This window comes from Musca autumnalis, unplaced genomic scaffold (genome assembly GCF_047663935.1).
Source record: "Musca autumnalis isolate F117 unplaced genomic scaffold, ASM4766393v1 scaffold_1, whole genome shotgun sequence".
Taxonomy (NCBI): Eukaryota; Metazoa; Arthropoda; class Insecta; order Diptera; family Muscidae; genus Musca; species Musca autumnalis.
The window spans coordinates 61,905,659-61,924,668 of record NW_027411644.1 but is presented as its reverse complement, the minus strand read 5'-3'; the positions used below and the strand labels follow the sequence as shown (position 1 = coordinate 61,924,668).

Sequence of the window (19,010 nt, the reverse complement as noted above, 5' to 3'; positions counted from 1 at the left end):
TTTTTTCAGGCTTTTAACAGAGGCGTGGACTTTTTAAGAATATTTTTTCAGGCTTTTAACAGAGGCGTGGATTTTTTAAGAATATTTTTTCAGGCTTTTAACAGAGGCGTGGATTTTTTAAGAATATTTTTTCAGGCTTTTAACAGAGGCGTGGATTTTTTAAGAATATTTTTTCAGGCTTTTAACAGAGGCGTGGATTTTTTAAGAATATTTTTTCAGGCTTTTGACAGAGGCGTGGATTTTTTAAGAATATTTTTTCAGGCTTTTAACAGAGGCGTGGATTTTTTAAGAATATTTTTTCAGGCTTTTAACAGAGGCGTGGATTTTTTAAGAATATTTTTTCAGGCTTTTAACAGAGGCGTGGATTTTTTAAGAATATATTTTCAGGCTTTTAACAGAGGCGTGGATTTTTTAAGAATATATTTTTCAGGCTTTTAACAGAGGCGTGGATTTTTTAAGAATATTTTCAGGCTTTTAACAGAGGCGTGGGTTTTTTAAGAATATTTTTTCAGGCTTTTAACAGAGGCGTGGATTTTTTAAGAATATATTTTCAGGCTTTTAACAGAGGCGTGGATTTTTTAAGAATATTTTTTTAGGCTTTTAACAGAGGCGTGGATTTTTTAAGAATATTTTTTCAGGCTTTTAACAGAGGCGTGGATTTTTTAAGAATATTTTTTCAGGCTTTTAACAGAGGCGTGGATTTTTAAGAATATTTTTCAGGCTTTTAACAGAGGCGTGGATTTTTTAAGAATATTTTTTTAGGCTTTTAACAGAGGCGTGGATTTTTTAAGAATATATTTTCAGGCTTTTAACAGAGGCGTGGATTTTTTAAGAATATTTTTCAGGCTTTTAACAGAGGCGTGGATTTTTTAAGAATATTTTTTTAGGCTTTTAACAGAGGCGTGGATTTTTTAAGAATATATTTTCAGGCTTTTAACAGAGGCGTGGATTTTTTAAGAATATTTTTCAGGCTTTTAACAGAGGCGTGGATTTTTTAAGAATATTTTTTCAGGCTTTTAACAGAGGCGTGGATTTTTTAAGAATATTTTTCAGGCTTTTAACAGAGGCGTGGATTTTTTAAGAATATTTTTCAGGCTTTTAACAGAGGCGTGGATTTTTTAAGAATATTTTTTCAGGCTTTTAACAGAGGCGTGGATTTTTAAGAATATTTTTTCAAGCTTTTAACAGAGGCGTGGATTTTTTAAGAATATTTTTTCAGGCTTTTAACAGAGGCGTGGATTTTTTAAGAATATTTTTTCAGGCTTTTAACAGAGGCGTGGATTTTTTAAGAATATTTTTTCAGGCTTTTAACAGAGGCTTGGATTTTTAAAGAATATTTTTTCAGGCTTTTAACAGAGGCGTGGATTTTTTAAGAATATTTTTTCAGGCTTTTAACAGAGGCGTGGATTTTTAAAGAATATTTTTTCAGGCTTTTAACAGAGGCGTGCATTTTTTAAGAATATTTTTTCAGGCTTTTAACAGAGGCGTGGATTTTTAAAGAATATTTTTTCAGGCTTTTAACAGAGGCGTGCATTTTTTAAGAATATTTTTTCATGCTTTTAAAAGAGGCGTGGATTTTTTAAAGAATATTTTTTCAGGCTTTTAACAGAGGCGTGGATTTTTAAAGAATATTTTTTTCAGGCTTTTAACAGAGGCGTGGATTTTTAAAGAATATTTTTTTCAGGCTTTTAACAGAGGCGTGGATTTTTAAAGAATATTTTTTCAGGCTCTTGAAAGAGGCGTGGATTTTTTAAGAGTATTTTTCTGGCTTTTAACAGAGGCGTGGATTTGTAAAGAATATTTTTTCAGGCTTTTAACAGAGGCGTGGATTTGTAAAGAATATTTTTTCAGGCTTTTAACAGAGGCGTGGATTTTTTAAGAATATTTTTTCAGGCTTTTAACAGAGGCGTGGATTTTTAAAGAATATTTTTTCAGGCTTTTAACAGAGGCGTGCATTTTTTAAGAATATTTTTTCAGGCTTTTAACAGAGGCGTGGATTTTTAAAGAATATTTTTTCAGGCTTTTAACAGAGGCGTGGATTTTTAAAGAATATTTTTTCAGGCTTTTAACAGAGGCGTGGATTTTTAAAGAATATATTTTCAGGCTTTTAACAGAGGCGTGGATTTTTAAAGAATATTTTTTCAGGCTTTTAACAGAGGCGTGGATTTTTAAAGAATATATTTTTCAGGCTTTTAACAGAGGCGTGGATTTTTAAAGAATATTTTTTCAGGCTTTTAACAGAGGCGTGGATTTTTAAAGAATATTTTTTCAGGCTTTTAACAGAGGCGTGGATTATTAAAGAATATTTTTTCAGGCTTTTAACAGAGGCGTGGATTATTAAAGAATATTTTTTCAGGCTTTTAACAGAGGCGTGGATTTTTAAAGAATATTTTTTCAGGCTTTTAACAGAGGCGTGGATTTTTAAAGAATATTTTTTCAGGCTTTTAACAGAGGCGTGGATTTTTAAAGAATATTTTTTCAGGCTTTTAACAGAGGCGTGGATTTTTAAAGAATATTTTTTCAGGCTTTTAACAGAGGCGTGGATTTTTAAAGAATATTTTTTCAGGCTTTTAACAGAGGCGTGGATTTTTAAAGAATATTTTTTCAGGCTTTTAACAGAGGCGTGGATTTTTAAAGAATATTTTTTCAGGCTTTTAACAGAGGCGTGGATTTTTAAAGAATATATTTTCAGGCTTTTAACAGAGGCGTTGATTTTTAAAGAATATTTTTTCAGGCTTTTAACAGAGGCGTGGATTTTTAAAGAATATTTTTTCAGGCTTTTAACAGAGGCGTGGATTTTTAAAGAATATTTTTTCAGGCTTTTAACAGAGGCGTGGATTATTAAAGAATATTTTTTCAGGCTTTTAACAGAGGCGTGGATTTTTAAAGAATATTTTTTCAGGCTTTTAACAGAGGCGTTGATTTTTAAAGAATATTTTTTCAGGCTTTTAACAGAGGCGTGGATTTTTAAAGAATATTTTTTCAGGCTTTTAACAGAGGCGTGGATTTTTAAAGAATATTTTTTCAGGCTTTTAACAGAGGCGTGGATTTTTAAAGAATATTTTTTCAGGCTTTTAACAGAGGCGTGGATTTTTAAAGAATATTTTTTCAGGCTTTTAACAGAGGCGTGGATTTTTAAAGAATATTTTTTCAGGCTTTTAACAGAGGCGTGGATTTTTAAAGAATATTTTTTCAGGCTTTTAACAGAGGCGTGGATTTTTAAAGAATATTTTTTCAGGCTTTTAACAGAGGCGTGGATTTTTAAAGAATATTTTTTCAGGCTTTTAACAGAGGCGTGGATTTTTAAAGAATATTTTTTCAGGCTCTTGAAAGAGGCGTGGATTTTTAAAGAATATTTTTTCAGGCTCTTGAAAGAGGCGTGGATTTTTAAAGAATATTTTTTCAGGCTTTTAACAGAGGCGTGGATTATTAAAGAATATTTTTTCAGGCTTTTAACAGAGGCGTGGATTTTTAAAGAATATTTTTTCAGGCTTTTAACAGAGGCGTGGATTTTTAAAGAATATTTTTTCAGGCTTTTAACAGAGGCGTGGATTTTTAAAGAATATTTTTTCAGGCTTTTAACAGAGGCGTGGATTTTTAAAGAATATTTTTTCAGGCTTTTAACAGAGGCGTGGATTTTTAAAGAATATTTTTTCAGGCTTTTAACAGAGGCGTGGATTTTTAAAGAATATATTTTCAGGCTTTTAACAGAGGCGTTGATTTTTAAAGAATATTTTTTCAGGCTTTTAACAGAGGCGTGGATTTTTAAAGAATATTTTTTCAGGCTTTTAACAGAGGCGTGGATTTTTAAAGAATATTTTTTCAGGCTTTTAACAGAGGCGTGGATTATTAAAGAATATTTTTTCAGGCTTTTAACAGAGGCGTGGATTTTTAAAGAATATTTTTTCAGGCTTTTAACAGAGGCGTTGATTTTTAAAGAATATTTTTTCAGGCTTTTAACAGAGGCGTGGATTTTTAAAGAATATTTTTTCAGGCTTTTAACAGAGGCGTGGATTTTTAAAGAATATTTTTTCAGGCTTTTAACAGAGGCGTGGATTTTTAAAGAATATTTTTTCAGGCTTTTAACAGAGGCGTGGATTTTTAAAGAATATTTTTTCAGGCTTTTAACAGAGGCGTGGATTTTTAAAGAATATTTTTTCAGGCTCTTGAAAGAGGCGTGGATTTTTAAAGAATATTTTTTCAGGCTTTTAACAGAGGCGTGGATTATTAAAGAATATTTTTTCAGGCTTTTAACAGAGGCGTGGATTTTTAAAGAATATTTTTTCAGGCTTTTAACAGAGGCGTGGATTTTTAAAGAATATTTTTTCAGGCTCTTGAAAGAGGCGTGGATTTTTAAAGAATATTTTTTCAGGCTTTTAACAGAGGCGTGGATTTCTTAAGAATATTTTTTTCAGGCTTTTAACAGAGGCGTGGATTTCTTAAGAATATTTTTTTCAGGCTTATAACAGAGGCGTGGATTTCTTAAGAATATTTTTTTCAGGCTTTTAACAGAGGCGTGGATTTCTTAAGAATATTTTTTTCAGGCTTTAAAACAGAGGCGTGGATTTCTTAAGAATATTTTTTCAGGCTTTTAACAGAGGCGTGGTTTTTTTATGAATATTTTTTCAGGCTTTTAACAGAGGCGTGGATTTCTTAAGAATATTTTTTTCAGGCTTTTAACAGAGGCGTGGTTTTTTTATGAATATTTTTTCAGGCTTTTAACAGAGGCGTGGATTTTTTAAGAATATTTTTTCAGGCTTTTAACAGAGGCGTGGATTTTTTAAGAATATTTTTTCAGGCTTTTAACAGAGGCGTGGTTTTTTTATGAATATTTTTTCAGGCTTTTAACAGAGGCGTGGATTTTTTAAGAATATTTTTTCAGGCTTTTAACAGAGGCGTGGATTTTTTAAGAATATTTTTTCAGGCTTTTAACAGAGGCGTGGATTTTTTAAGAATATTTTTTCAGGCTTTTAACAGAGGCGTGGTTTTTTTAAGAATATTTTTTCAGGCTTTTAACAGAGGCGTGGATTTTTTAAGAATATTTTTTCAGGCTTTTAACAGAGGCGTGGATTTTTTAAGAATATTTTTTTCAGGCTTTTAACAGAGGCGTGGATTTTTTAAGAATATTTTTTCAGGCTTTTAACAGAGGCGTGGATTTTTTAAGAATATTTCTTCAGGCTTTTAACAGAGGCGTGGTTTTTTATGAATATTTTTTCAGGCTTTTAACAGAGGCGTGGATTTTTTAAGAATATTTTTTCAGGCTTTTAACAGAGGCGTGGATTTTTTAAGAATATTTTTTCAGGCTTTTAACAGAGGCGTGGATTTTTTAAGAATATTTTTTCAGGCTTTTAAAAGAGGCGTGTACTTTTTTAAGAATATTTTTTCAGGCTTTTAACAGAGGCATGGATTTTTTAAGAATATTTTTTCAGGCTTTTAACAGAGGCGTGGATTTTTTAAGAATATTTTTTCAGGCTTTTAAAAGAGGCGTGTACTTTTTTAAGAATATTTTTTCAGGCTTTTAACAGAGGCGTGGATTTTTTAAGAATATTTTTTCAGGCTTTTAACAGAGGCGTGGATTTTTTAAGAATATTTTTTCAGGCTTTTAAAAGAGGCGTGTACTTTTTTAAGAATATTTTTTCAGGCTTTTAACAGAGGCGTGGATTTTTTAAGAATATTTTTTCAGGCTTTTAACAGAGGCGTGGATTTTTTAAGAATATTTTTTCAGGCTTTTAAAAGAGGCGTGTACTTTTTTAAGAATATTTTTTCAGGCTTTTAACAGAGGCATGGATTTTTTAAGAATATTTTTTCAGGCTTTTAACATAGGCGTGGATTTTTTAAGAATATTTTTTCAGGCTTTTAAAAGAGGCGTGTACTTTTTTAAGAATATTTTTTCAGGCTTTTAACAGAGGCGTGGATTTTTAAAGAATATTTTTTCAGGCTTTTAACAGAGGCGTGGATTTTTTAAGAATATTTTTTCCGGCTTTTACCAGAGGCGTGAATTTTTTAAGAATATTTTTTCAGGCTTTTAACAGAGGCGTGTATTTCTTTAGGAATATTTGTTTAGGCTTTTACCAGAGGCGTGGATTTTTCAAGAATATTTTTTTCAGGCTTTTAACAGAGGCGTGCATTTTTTAAGAATATTTTTTTCAGGCTTTTAACAGAGGCGTGGATTTTTTAAGAATATTTTTTCAGGCTTTTAACAGAGGCGTGGATTTCTTAAGAATATTTTTTCAGGCTTTTAAAAGAGGCGTGTACTTTTTTAAGAATATTTTTTCAGGCTTTTAACAGAGGCGTGTACTTTTTTAAGAATATTTTTTCAGGCTTTTAACAGAGGCGTGGATTTCTTAAGAATATTTTTTCAGGCTTTTAAAAGAGGCGTGTACTTTTTTAAGAATATTTTTTCAGGCTTTTAACAGAGGCGTGTACTTTTTTAAGAATATTTTTTCAGGCTTTTAACGGAGGCGTGTACTTTTTTAAGAATATTTTTTCAGGCTTTTAAAAGAGGCGTGGAGTTTTTAAGAATATTTTTTTCAGCCTTTTTAACAGAGGCGTGTACTTTTTTAAGAATATTTTTTCAGGCTTTTAACAGGGTTTTTTAGAATTTTTTTCAATTTTTATTACATTCAAAAATCATTAACCTTAAATTTAGGATTTTTGGATTTTATATTTTCATTGGCTTGTTCGGCTTCCTTTTCATAATCCTTATATTCTTCTTCAATTGAGTCGTCATCTTCATAGTCGTCGCTGTCATCATCATCATAGTCGTCCACATCATCATATTCCACCTCCTCCTCATCTTCTTCTTCAACTTCGCTGCCGTCGACATAAAAATCTTCTTCTTTTTTGCTACAGCATTTTGTAATTCCCCATATAACGAGTAGTGTGACAACCAGGACTATGGTCCCCAGACCATGTAAATTGGCCATAATTAATTCGATGGATGTTGCCTCAAGGTTGGGGGTATTTTTGGTGAAATATGTCATGACTTTGTTGTGATAGTTACAGCCATCCGTGGAACAATTGAAACATTTATAATCCCAATTACAAATCCAATTGGCTGAGGCACATTTGCGTTCCAACATTGGAACTTCACCTGGACGGAAAATAAAAATTATGAAAAAAAATCCACAACTTGGTGGAGTAGTTTCCTTCAAAATTTACCCAATATTATCATTTCGGTAACACACATAACCGATGTTGAGTGACATTCCCTAAGGAATTTCCTATGCTGAGGAGTTAGGGAGTTGTAGCATTCCACATCATCACCATTGCTGCAGATGTGGCATTTTAATGTCCATGCTAAAGCGGGGGGAATTTTAGGAAGAGAAAATATTTATTTTTCTTTTATTTTTTTTCTAAAACCCTCTACTAAGCACCTGCTATTGGTCCCTGAAGCAGCAGCAGTAAAATAGGGCGATATTCCATGGCAAAGATGTTCATTGTTTTAAAGTCTTTTTTTCTTTGAGGGTTGGTTCTTAAGCTTCTTGCTTGAAATATTTATTACACCAAATATGTTTTATAACCACTGAAGTATCTGCAGAAACTGACAAGATTGTAGTATGACTGTAGTTGATTTTTTTATTTTCATACAAATTTTATTACTTATTATTTTAAAAATAAATAGATGATGATATTCGAAACTTAACCACAGAAACGAGTTGAGAAGACCCTCTGGTCTTATATCAGACCACTTGTTGGTTTTTTGTGAGAAGACCTCACTGCTTTCTATCAGAAGACCTTCAAAGTACCTGATCATCCATCAAAAGACCTTCTGGTCTTCTATGGTAGAGCCTTTAAAATACCTTCCGATCATCCATCAAAAGTCGTTCTGGTCTTCTGTCGGTAGATCATTTGGTCTTCTATCAAAAGACCTTCTGGTCTTCTATTAGACGGCCTTCTGGTCTTCCATCAGACGACATTCTTGTCTTATCTCAGAAGACCTTCAGGTCTTCCATCAGGCGACCTTCTCGTCTACTATCAGATAAATACTATCAAAATCTAGTTCCAAACCGCACTGAGCAAATATTCTTTGTTTACTTCAAGCAAATTTGTCTTTGACCCCCACTTCTTTTTGACTTTCTTTCCTCCCAACACACAAAAAAAAACTTAAAAAAGCTTTACTAAACTTTTTCTTTCCATTCCTTTGTCCTCTTTTTTACAGCTTTCTGTTGGCATTGAAAATGGCAATCTGGAATCGTACAACTCTGACTTTGAACTGCAATTCAGTCATCCCCTGAAACACATTGTCGGCATGTGTCGCATTGTCCACAAACAGGGTGGCAAGCAGGTGGGCAATGGCTTCATGCAAATCAAGACACCACAACAGCAGCAATCCGCAAACTCAAACTCTTCACAGCACACGAATGGAAGTATCGGCGGCAATGGTCTGTCATCGTCGTCAAGTAATGGTTTCAAGTCATCCCTAAAAACATCCACCTCCTATGGGTCGTTATCTTCAAGTGCCGCCGCATCATACCAACAACAGCAGCAGCAACAACAACAACAGCAAGCCAATGATGACAATGGAGTGCCGAATAATTTCATGGAATTTACTGGACCCATAACGGGTTTGGTGTATCTGATGAAAGAGCCAAAGGATCCCTTGCTGCACATTTATCTCTTTGAATGTGATGCCGTTGAAGAGGTAAGTTCTCCTCCCTCTCTACGCACAACTCAAAAAGTTTGTGTGCTCTTTTTTTTGAGTTTCTTTGTTTGAAGTTATGAAAGTATGAAAAGGAAACGGAAATTGCATGTCCCAGAACACGTATGAAATTGTTTGGAAACTGTAAATTGTTTCTGTATCGCCGGACACCACAAGGCTAAGCATGGAATGAAAATCGGAAAATTTAAAAATTGTTCTATCAATATCTGGATGAATAACGATAAATTTATAGGACATTTTTCAGTAGAAAATTTATTGATTTCGATATACATATGTACATATTTCCATAAGAAATTGATTGATATCGATACATTTCGATATGAAATTTATTGATATCGATATATTTTTATAGGAAATTTATCCATATCGATATAAGGAATTCATCGATATTAATATATGTATAATTTATCGAAAACGATAATATCGAAATGAAATTTACTCAATCGATATATTTCGATAGAAAATTTATTGATATCTAAAATTTCTTTACGAAATTTATCGAAATCGATATATTTCGATAGGATATTTATCGATATATTTCGATAGGATATTTATCGATATATTTCCATAGGAAATTTATCGATGTCTATACATTTCTATTGGAAGTTTATCCTAAGTGATAAAATTCTGTAGAAAATTTATAGATATCGATTATTTTTTTAAAGCGGGGTACACCCCACCAGTTTTAAGTGGGGTACACACGATCAGTTTTGAATGTCAGTTTTGTTCAAATAATCGGTTGCTTGGCAGTGTGGCCGTTCACTTTTGTCAGTCATCAGGCAACCACAAAATATTTTGTGGTTGCTGGACGGTTGGACAGTTATCGATAATTCTGAAAAATCGACAGTCAAAACTGATCGTGTGTACCCCGCTTTAACTGTCAGTTTAGCTTAAATAATCGGTTCTCTTGCCTCGGTGACCGTTCATATTTGCGAGTCATCAGGCAACTTTTTTGCTGGACAGTTTGACAACATGATGATGGTGTGTACCCCGATAGGATATACATCGATGTTGATATACATACTTGTATAGGAAATTTCTCGATGTCGATATATTTTTGTAGGAAACTTATCGATATATTTCTATAGGTCATTTATCGATATCGATTATATTTAATGGAAATTAAACGATATCGATATATTCATATAGGGTATTTATCGGTATATATTATTTCGATAGGATATTTATTTATATCGATATATTTAAATAGAAAATTTATCGATGTCGATATATTTCTATAAGAAATTTACTGTTATCGATTATTTCTAAAGAAAAGTTATAGGCAATTTCTCAATCTCGAATATTTCGATAGGATATTTATTGATATCGATATATTTCGACAGGACATTTATCGATGTTGATATTTTTCCAAAGGAAATCTATTGATGTCGATATATTTCTATACGAAATTTATGGATATCGATATATTCCTCTAAGAAATTTATCGATAACCATGTATTCCTATAGGAAGTGGGCAGTTCTCGATATCGATTGCTTCTATAGGAAATTTATCAATGAATTTAAATAGGTATTTTATCGATAGCGATATATTTTTATAGAAAATTTATCGATATCGGTTATTTCAATATCGACACATTTCTATAGGAAATTTTTTATTTCTATAAGAGATTTATCGATGTCGCTATATTTCTAAGGAAATTTTTCGTCATCGATATATTTATATAAGAAAATTATAGATATCAATAATTTCTGTAAAATATCGATATATTTCGATAGGAAATTTTTCGTTATCGATTGTTCCACAACCTGCAAGAAGATACTATTTTTTATTACGATAACATTTTTCCTTTATGTTATCGAAAAATATAGTAAAAAATAGTAGATTCTTGCAGTGCTGGAACACCAAATTTTTCGATATCGATATATATTTTATAAGAAATTTATCGATACCCATATATTTCTTAGAAATTGCTTCCGTTTTTTTCGACGTCGATAGGAAATTTATCGATATTGATATATTTATGTTAAATTTTTCCGATATCATTATGCTAATATAGGAAATGTATCGATATTTCCTATATTTCAATAGGAAATTAATCGATATATTTCTATAGGAAACTATTCGATATCCTTACATTTCTATAGGAAATGAGTCGATACCAATTTTAATAGGATATTCGTCGATATCGATATATTTCAACAGGAAATTTATCGATATATTATATAGTAAATTTATCTATATCGATACAATTCTACAGGAAATTTATCGATACCGATGAATTCCTACAGGAAATTTATTGATATCGATATATTTCTGTAGGTAATTTATTCTATAAGAAATTTATCGATGTTGATACATTTCTGTAGGGAATTTATCGATGAATTTATATAGGTATTTCATCGCTATCGATCTATTTTTATAAAAAAACTTACCGATATCGGTTATTTTGATATCGACACATTCCTGTAGGAGAATTTTATTTCTATAAGAAATTTATCGATATATTGCTTTAAGAAATTTATCGTTGTTGATATATTTCTGTAGCGAATTTATTGATGAATTTATATAGGTGTTTCATCAATATCGATCTATTTTTATAAAATACTTATCGATATCGACACATTTCTATAGGAGAATTTTATTTCTATAGGAAATTTATCGATATCTATATACATATTTATATAAGAAAATTATCGATTATTGATGTAATATTTCGATATATTTTGATAGAAAATTTATCGATATCGATATATTCCGATACGATATTTATCGATAACTTTTTATTTCTATACAAAATTTAACGACATCGATATATTTTTATAGGAAATTTATCGATATCGATTATTTCTCTTGACAATTTATATATTTCTATATAAAACTTTACGATATCGATAATTTGTTAGGAAATTTTTCGATATTGATGTATCGATGTGAAAAATTTTTCGATATTGATTTATTTATTTGTCGATATCGATATAGTTCTGTAGGAAATTTATCGATATCGATTTCTTTCGGAAATTTATCGATGTACATATTTCTGTAGAAAAATTTTTTCGATGTCGACAAGAAATTAATCGACGTTAATATAATAATTGTTCCACAAACATTCCAGAAGGGACAAGGGAGACTTCTCTCGACGTTAATATATTTATGTAAATTTATCGATATCGATATACATACATATATATGGGAAAGTTACAGATATCTCTATTCTTCTTTATGCTGTAAGATATCGATATATTTCGATAGGAAATTTATCGATATTATTATATTACGATAAGATATTTATCGACAACAGTATATTTCTAAACGAAATTAAACAATATCGATATATTTCTTTAGTAAACTTATCGATATTGATATATTTCCATAGGAAATTTATCGTTATCGATATATTTTGATATGAAATTTATGGATATCGATATAGACCTATATGAAAATTTATCGGTATATTTATATTGTCAATATATGTATCTCTATGGGAAATTTATCAGGTTTGATATATTTCTATAGGAAATTTATCGATATCGATTATTTCTCTAGGCAATTTATATATTTCTATATTAAATTTTACTATATCGATCATTTTTTAGGAAATTTTTCGATATTGATGTATCGATGTGAGAAATTTATCGATATTGATTTATTTATTTGTCGATATCGATATAGTTCTGTAGGAAATTTATCGATATCGATTTCTTTAGGAAATTTATCGATGTACATATTTCTGTAGAACATTTTATTCGATGTCGATAAGAAATTTATCGAGGTTAATATATTTATGTAAATTTATCGATATCGATATGCATATATATGGGAAAATTACAGATATCGATATTCTTCTTTATGCTGTAAGTTATCGATATATTTCGATAGGAAATTTATCGATATTAATATATTCCGAGAAGATATTTATCGATAACAATATATTTCTAAACGAAATTAAACAATATCGATATATTTCCACAGTAAATTTATCGATATTGATATATTTCGATAGGAAATTTTTCGTTATCGATATATTTCGATATGAAATTTATGGATATCGATAAAGATCTATGTGAAAATTTATCGGTATATTTATATTGTCAATATATCTCTATGGGAAATTTATCAAGTTTGATATATTTCTATAGGAAATTTATGGATATCGATTATTTCTCTAGGCAATTTATATATTTCTATATAAAATTTTACTATATCAATCACTTTTTAAGAAATTGTTCGATATTGATGTATCGATGTAAAAAATTTATCGATATTGATATATTTATTTGTCGATATCGATATAGTTTTTTAGGACATTTTTCGATAACGGTTTCTTTAGGAAATTTATCGATGTACATATTTCTGTAGAACATTTTTTTCGATGTCGATAAGAAATGTATCGACGTTAATATATTTATGTAAATTTATCGATATCGATATGCATATATATGGGAAAGTTACAGATATCGATATTCTTCTTTATGCTCTAAGATATCGATATATTTCGATAGGAAATTTATCGATATTAATATATTCCGATAATATATTTATCGATAACAATATATTTCTAAACGAAATTAAACAATATCGATAAATTTCTATAGGAAATTTATCGATATTGATATATTTCGATAGGAAATTTATCGTTATCGATATATTTCGATATGAAATTTATGGATATCGATATAGACCTATATGAAAATTTATCGGTATATTTATATTGTCAATATATCTCTATGGGAATTTTTATCAAGTTTGATATATTTCTATAGGAAATGTATCGATATCGATTATTTCTTTAGGCAATTTATATATTTCTATATAAAATTTTACGATATCGATAATTTTTTAGGAAATTTTTCGATATTGATGTGTCGATGTGAGAAATTTATCGATATTGATTTATTTGTGTGGAAAATTTATCAATATCGATATATTTCTGTAGGAAATTTATCGATATCGATTTCTTTAGGAAAATTTTCGATGTATTTCTGTAGAACATTTTTGTTCGATGTCGATAAGAAATTTATCGATTATAAACATATTGTTTTTGTAGAAAATTTATCGATATGGATATATTTATATAGGTAAGTTACAGATATCGATATTCTTCTTTATACAATTTATCGATATTGATACATTTCTTTGGGAAATTTATCGATATTGACATATCACTACAGGGAATTTATCGATATTAATATATTTCTGTAGGAATTTTTTCGTTGTCGATATGTTTTATAAGGAATCTACCGATATCCATATATTTCTACAGAAAATCTACCGATATTAACATTTTTCTCAATCAAATATATCGATATTGACATTTTTCGATATATATGAATTTCAGAAATTTACCAAAGATATTACCTTCCATAGACCTTCCCATTACCCCATTTTCCCTTTCCAACATAGAAAGGCATTAATGTCCCATTTTAGTTTTTGTTTTCATTGTTGGTCTGTTTTCTTTTCGTTTGCTCTTAAAAAGATAGTCGTTACAACTGAGACAACACTTTGCAACACATTTTGTGATATCCTTTTCAACACAAACATTTCTGAATACAAACATATTCCAAACAATAGACAGATGGTTGGGATGTCTGTTATATCTAACTTTCCATCTACACGATGTGTGCGGATGATGTTTGCATCCATTTCATCATTTTAGTTGATGGAGCTTCAATCATCTGTATGTGAGTGTCTGTGTCATATCCTGTTTCCGTTGCTATTTCTTTTAGAAAATGTTACACTTTCAATGTATACAGATGACATAAGTACATATTTACATATACGTATGTAAATATGTATGTATTTATGTGATCTATTGTTTATCGTTGCCATTTTGGGTAGCTGCAACTTTTACTAACAAAAAATTATGAATTATGCAAATTTATTTCAATTAAATTTTGTAAAAAGGAATTGACAAATTTCTACTGAAAGCTTAATATTGATAAATTTCCTATAGAAATATATCGGTATCGATAAATTTCGTATAGGCATATATGATTATCGGTAAATTTCCTATAGAAATATATCGATATCGATAAATTTTCTATAGAAATATATCGTTATCGATAAATTTTCTATAGAAATATATCGTTATCGATAAATTTGCCTATAGAAATATATTGACATCGATAAATTTCCTATGGAAATATATTGACATCCATAAATTTTGTAAAAAGGAATTGACAAATTTCTACTGAAAGCTTAATATTGATAAATTTCCTATAGAAATATATCGGTATCGATAAATTTCGTATAGGCATATATGATTATCGGTAAATTTCCTATAGAAATAATATATCGATGTCGATGAATTTCCTATAGAAATAAGTCGATATCGATAAATTTCCTATAGAAATACATATATCGATAAATTTCCTATAGAAATATATCGCTATCGATAAATTTCCTATAGAAATACATATATCGATAAATTTCCTATAGAAATATATCGCTATCGATAAATTTCCTATAGAAATATATCGCTATCGATAAATTTCCTATATAAATACATATATCGATAAATTTCCGATAGAAAAATATCGATATCAATAAACTTCCTATAAAAATATATCGATATCGATAAATTTCCTATAGAAATATATCGATATCGATAAATTTCCTGTAGAAATATGTCGATATCGATAAATGTCCCATGGGAATATGTCGATATCGATAAATTTCCTATATAAATACATATATCGATAAACTTCCTATAAAAATATATCGATATCAATAAATTTTCTATAGAAATATATCGTTATCGATAAATTTTGTAAAGAAATATATCGTTATCGATAAATTTCCATATAGAAATATATCGATATCGCTAAATTTCCTATGGAAATATGTCCACATCGATAAATTTCCTACAGAAATATATCGATAAATTTCCTATAGAAATACATATATAGATAAATTTCCTATAGAAATATATCGATAAATTTCCTATAGAAATATATCGATATCGATAAATTTCCTGCAGAAATATGTCGATATCGATAAATTTTCTATAGAAATATATCGCTAGCGATAAATTTTCTATAGAAATATATCGCTACCAACAAATTTTCTATAGAAATATACCGATAAATTTCCTATAGAAAAATATCGATATCGATAAATTTCCTATAGAAATACATATATAGATAAATTTCCTATAGAAATATATCGATATCGATAAATTTCCCGCAGAAATATGTCGATATCGATAAATTTCCTATAGAAATATGTCGATATCGATAAATTTCCTATAGAAATATATCGTTATCGATAAATTTTCTATAGAAATATATCGTTATCGATAAATATCCCTATAGAAATATATCGATATCGTTAAATTTCCTATTGAAATATGTCGACATCGATAAATATCCTACAGAAATATATCGATATCGATAAATTTTCTATAGAAATATATCGATAAATTTCCTATAGAAAAATATCGATATCGATAAATTTCCTATAGAAATGTATCGCTAGCAATAAATTTCCTATAGAAATATATCGATAAATTTCCTATAGAAAAATATCGATATCGATAAATTTCCTATAGCAAAAATATCAATATCGATAAATTTCTTATAGAAATATATCGATATCGATAAATTTCCTATAGAAATATATCGATATCGAAAAATTTCCTATAGAAATATATCGCTAGCAATAAATTTTCTATAGAAATATATCGATAAATTTCCTATAGAAAAATATCGATATCGATAAATTTCCTATAGAAATGTATCGCTAGCAATAAATTTCCTATAGAAATATATCGATAAATTTCCTATAGAAAAATATCGATATCGATAAATTTCCTATAGCAAAAATATCAATATCGATAAATTTCCTATAGAAATATATCGATATCGATAAATTTCCTATAGAAATATATCGATATCGACAAATTTCCGATAAAAATATATCGCTATCGATAAATTTCCTATAGAAATATATCGCTATCGATAAATTTCCTATAGAAGTATATCGATATCGATAAATTTCCTATAGAAGTATATCGATATCGATAAATTTCCTATAGAAATATATCGATATCGAAATATATCGGTATCGATCAATTTTTTTATAAAAACTAATTGCTATCGATAAATTTTCTTATAGAAATTTATGTTCCTATAGAAATTGTCGATATTGATAAATTTCCTGTATAAATATATCGATGTATTTCTTATGCTAAGAGAAAATATAACTGTTCTCTTAAATATTGAATTCGCCGCCAATATCAACACTCGCTTACATTGATTATCGATACCCGTCTGTGTATTGTTGTTTGTTTACACAGCCCCAGACTGCCACAGACAATGTTTGCCGCATTTTATTGTGATACAAAATGGTCAGTTGTTAACGGACGGTCTAAAATAACGGTTGTTTCGTCAGTTCGTTAAAAGCGATGCATAACAAAGCTACATACATACGTTACCAATAAACTTGGCGGCTGTGTTTTATTTATTTAAATAAAAAAATTATATAAAAACAAATATAAAAATAAAAGTAGACAAAAAACACAAAACAAAATAGTAATAAAGCAATGCTGTAAAGAAATTAACAAAACGAAAAAAGGTAACATACACATGCATACAAATGTTTGAATTATGTATGTATGTTGGAGCGCAAAAAATTGGCGACTGAACACATGTCTCAACTCCCACTCCCCCATTTGTTTTCATTGTTGAACAACAGCAACAATAACAAAAAGAAGGTCGTGCGTGCCTGCTTTCAACAAACATCGGCACAAAAACGCATCTCTTTCAAATTGTCGAAATTTATGTGAAAAAATATAAAAACCTCGCGTGAATAGATAATGCATCTTAATCGATGGTTCGGTCTTTTTTGCTGATGTAATGCGCTGCAATGGAATCATGGATGGACGGACAAAGAATACAACATTCAACAATACATGCCACAATACAAAAAAATAGATTTTTTTATAGAAATTTATCGATATCGATATATTTCCAAATGAAATTTATTGATAGCGACTCATTTCTATAGTGAATTTATCGATATAGATACTTTTTATAAAGGAAATTTATCGATAGCTATACATTTATAAAGGAATATATTCATAAAGGAAATTTATCGATTCCGATATATTTCTATATGAAATGTATCGATAGCGATATATTTTTATAGGAAATTTATCGACAGCGATACATTTCTGTAGGAAATTTATCGAAATCGATACATTTTTTATAGGAAATTTATTGATAGCTATGCATTTATAAAGGAAATTTATCGATATAGATACTTTTTTCTCGGAAATTTATCGATTCCGATATATTTCTATAGGAAATTTATCGATGTTGATATATTTCTATAGGAAATTTAACGATGTCGATATATTTCTATCGGAAATATATCGGTTTCGATATATTTCTATCGGAAATTTATCGATGTCGATATATTTCTATCGGAAATTTAACGATGTCGATATATTTCTATCGAAAATTTATCAATCGCAGTACATTTCTATAGGAAATTTATCGATGTCGATATATTTCTAGAGGAAATATATCGGTTTCGATATATTTCTATCGGAAATTTAACGATGTCGATATATTTCTATCGAAAATTTATCAATCGCAGTACATTTCTATAGGAAATTTATCGATGTCGATATATTTCTATAGGAAATTTATCGATGTCGATATATTTCTAGAGGAAATATATCGGTTTCGATATATTTCTATCGGAAATTTAACGATGTCGATATATTTCTATCGAAAATTTATCAATCGCAGTACATTTCTATAGTAAATTTATCGATGTCGATATATTTCTATAGGAAATTTATCGATGTCGATATATTTCTATCGGAAATATATCGGTTTCGATATATTTCTATCGGAAATTTAACGATGTCGATATATTTCTATCGAAAATTTATCAATCGCAGTACATTTCTATAGGAAATTTATCGATGTCGATATATTTCTATAGGAAATTTATCGATGTCGATATATTTCTATAGGAAATTTATCGATGTCGATATATATCTGTTGGAAATTTATCGTGGTCGATATATTTCTATAGGAAATTTATCGATGGTAATATATTTTTATAGGAAATTCATCGATGTCGATATATTTCTATAGGAAATTTATCGATGTCGATATATTTCTATAGGAAATTTATCGATGTCGATATATTTCTATAGAAAATTTATCGATGGTAATATATTTTTATAGGAAATTCATCGATGTCGATATATTTTTATAGGAAATTTATCGACAGCGATACATTTCTGTAGGAAATTTATCGAAATCGATACATTTTTTATAGGAAATTTATTGATAGCTATACATTTATAAAGGAAATTTATCGATATAGATACATTTCTCTTGGAAATTTATCGATTCCGATATATTTCTATAG

At 29.2% G+C, this 19,010-nt stretch overlaps 2 protein-coding genes across 19 annotated transcripts in view; one reads left to right on the top strand and one right to left on the bottom strand.

Annotated features, from left to right (window-relative positions):
• plx (PTB_TBC1D1_like and TBC domain-containing protein plx) overlaps positions 1-19,010 on the top strand; it is a 126,152-nt gene that overhangs the window by 37,192 nt on the left and 69,950 nt on the right. For 10 of the 18 annotated variants that reach the window (XM_073977383.1, XM_073977324.1, XM_073977394.1 and 7 more), the window contains one exon: positions 8,162-8,644. In XM_073977383.1, coding sequence (XP_073833484.1) covers positions 8,162-8,644 — 483 coding nt within the window. Of the gene's footprint in view, positions 1-8,161; positions 8,645-16,935; positions 17,196-19,010 lie in introns of those variants that run through there. The other 8 variants (XM_073977645.1, XM_073977471.1, XM_073977462.1 and 5 more) reach the window with 4 other exon arrangements.
• Positions 6,624-7,523, bottom strand: LOC141390381 (uncharacterized). Its single transcript, XM_073963291.1, has 3 exons — positions 7,377-7,523; positions 7,162-7,299; positions 6,624-7,093 (listed from the first exon to the last, which is right to left on the bottom strand). The coding sequence occupies exons 1-3, from the start codon at positions 7,438-7,440 to the stop codon at positions 6,624-6,626; spliced, it is 672 nt and encodes a 223-aa protein (XP_073819392.1). The 5' UTR covers positions 7,441-7,523.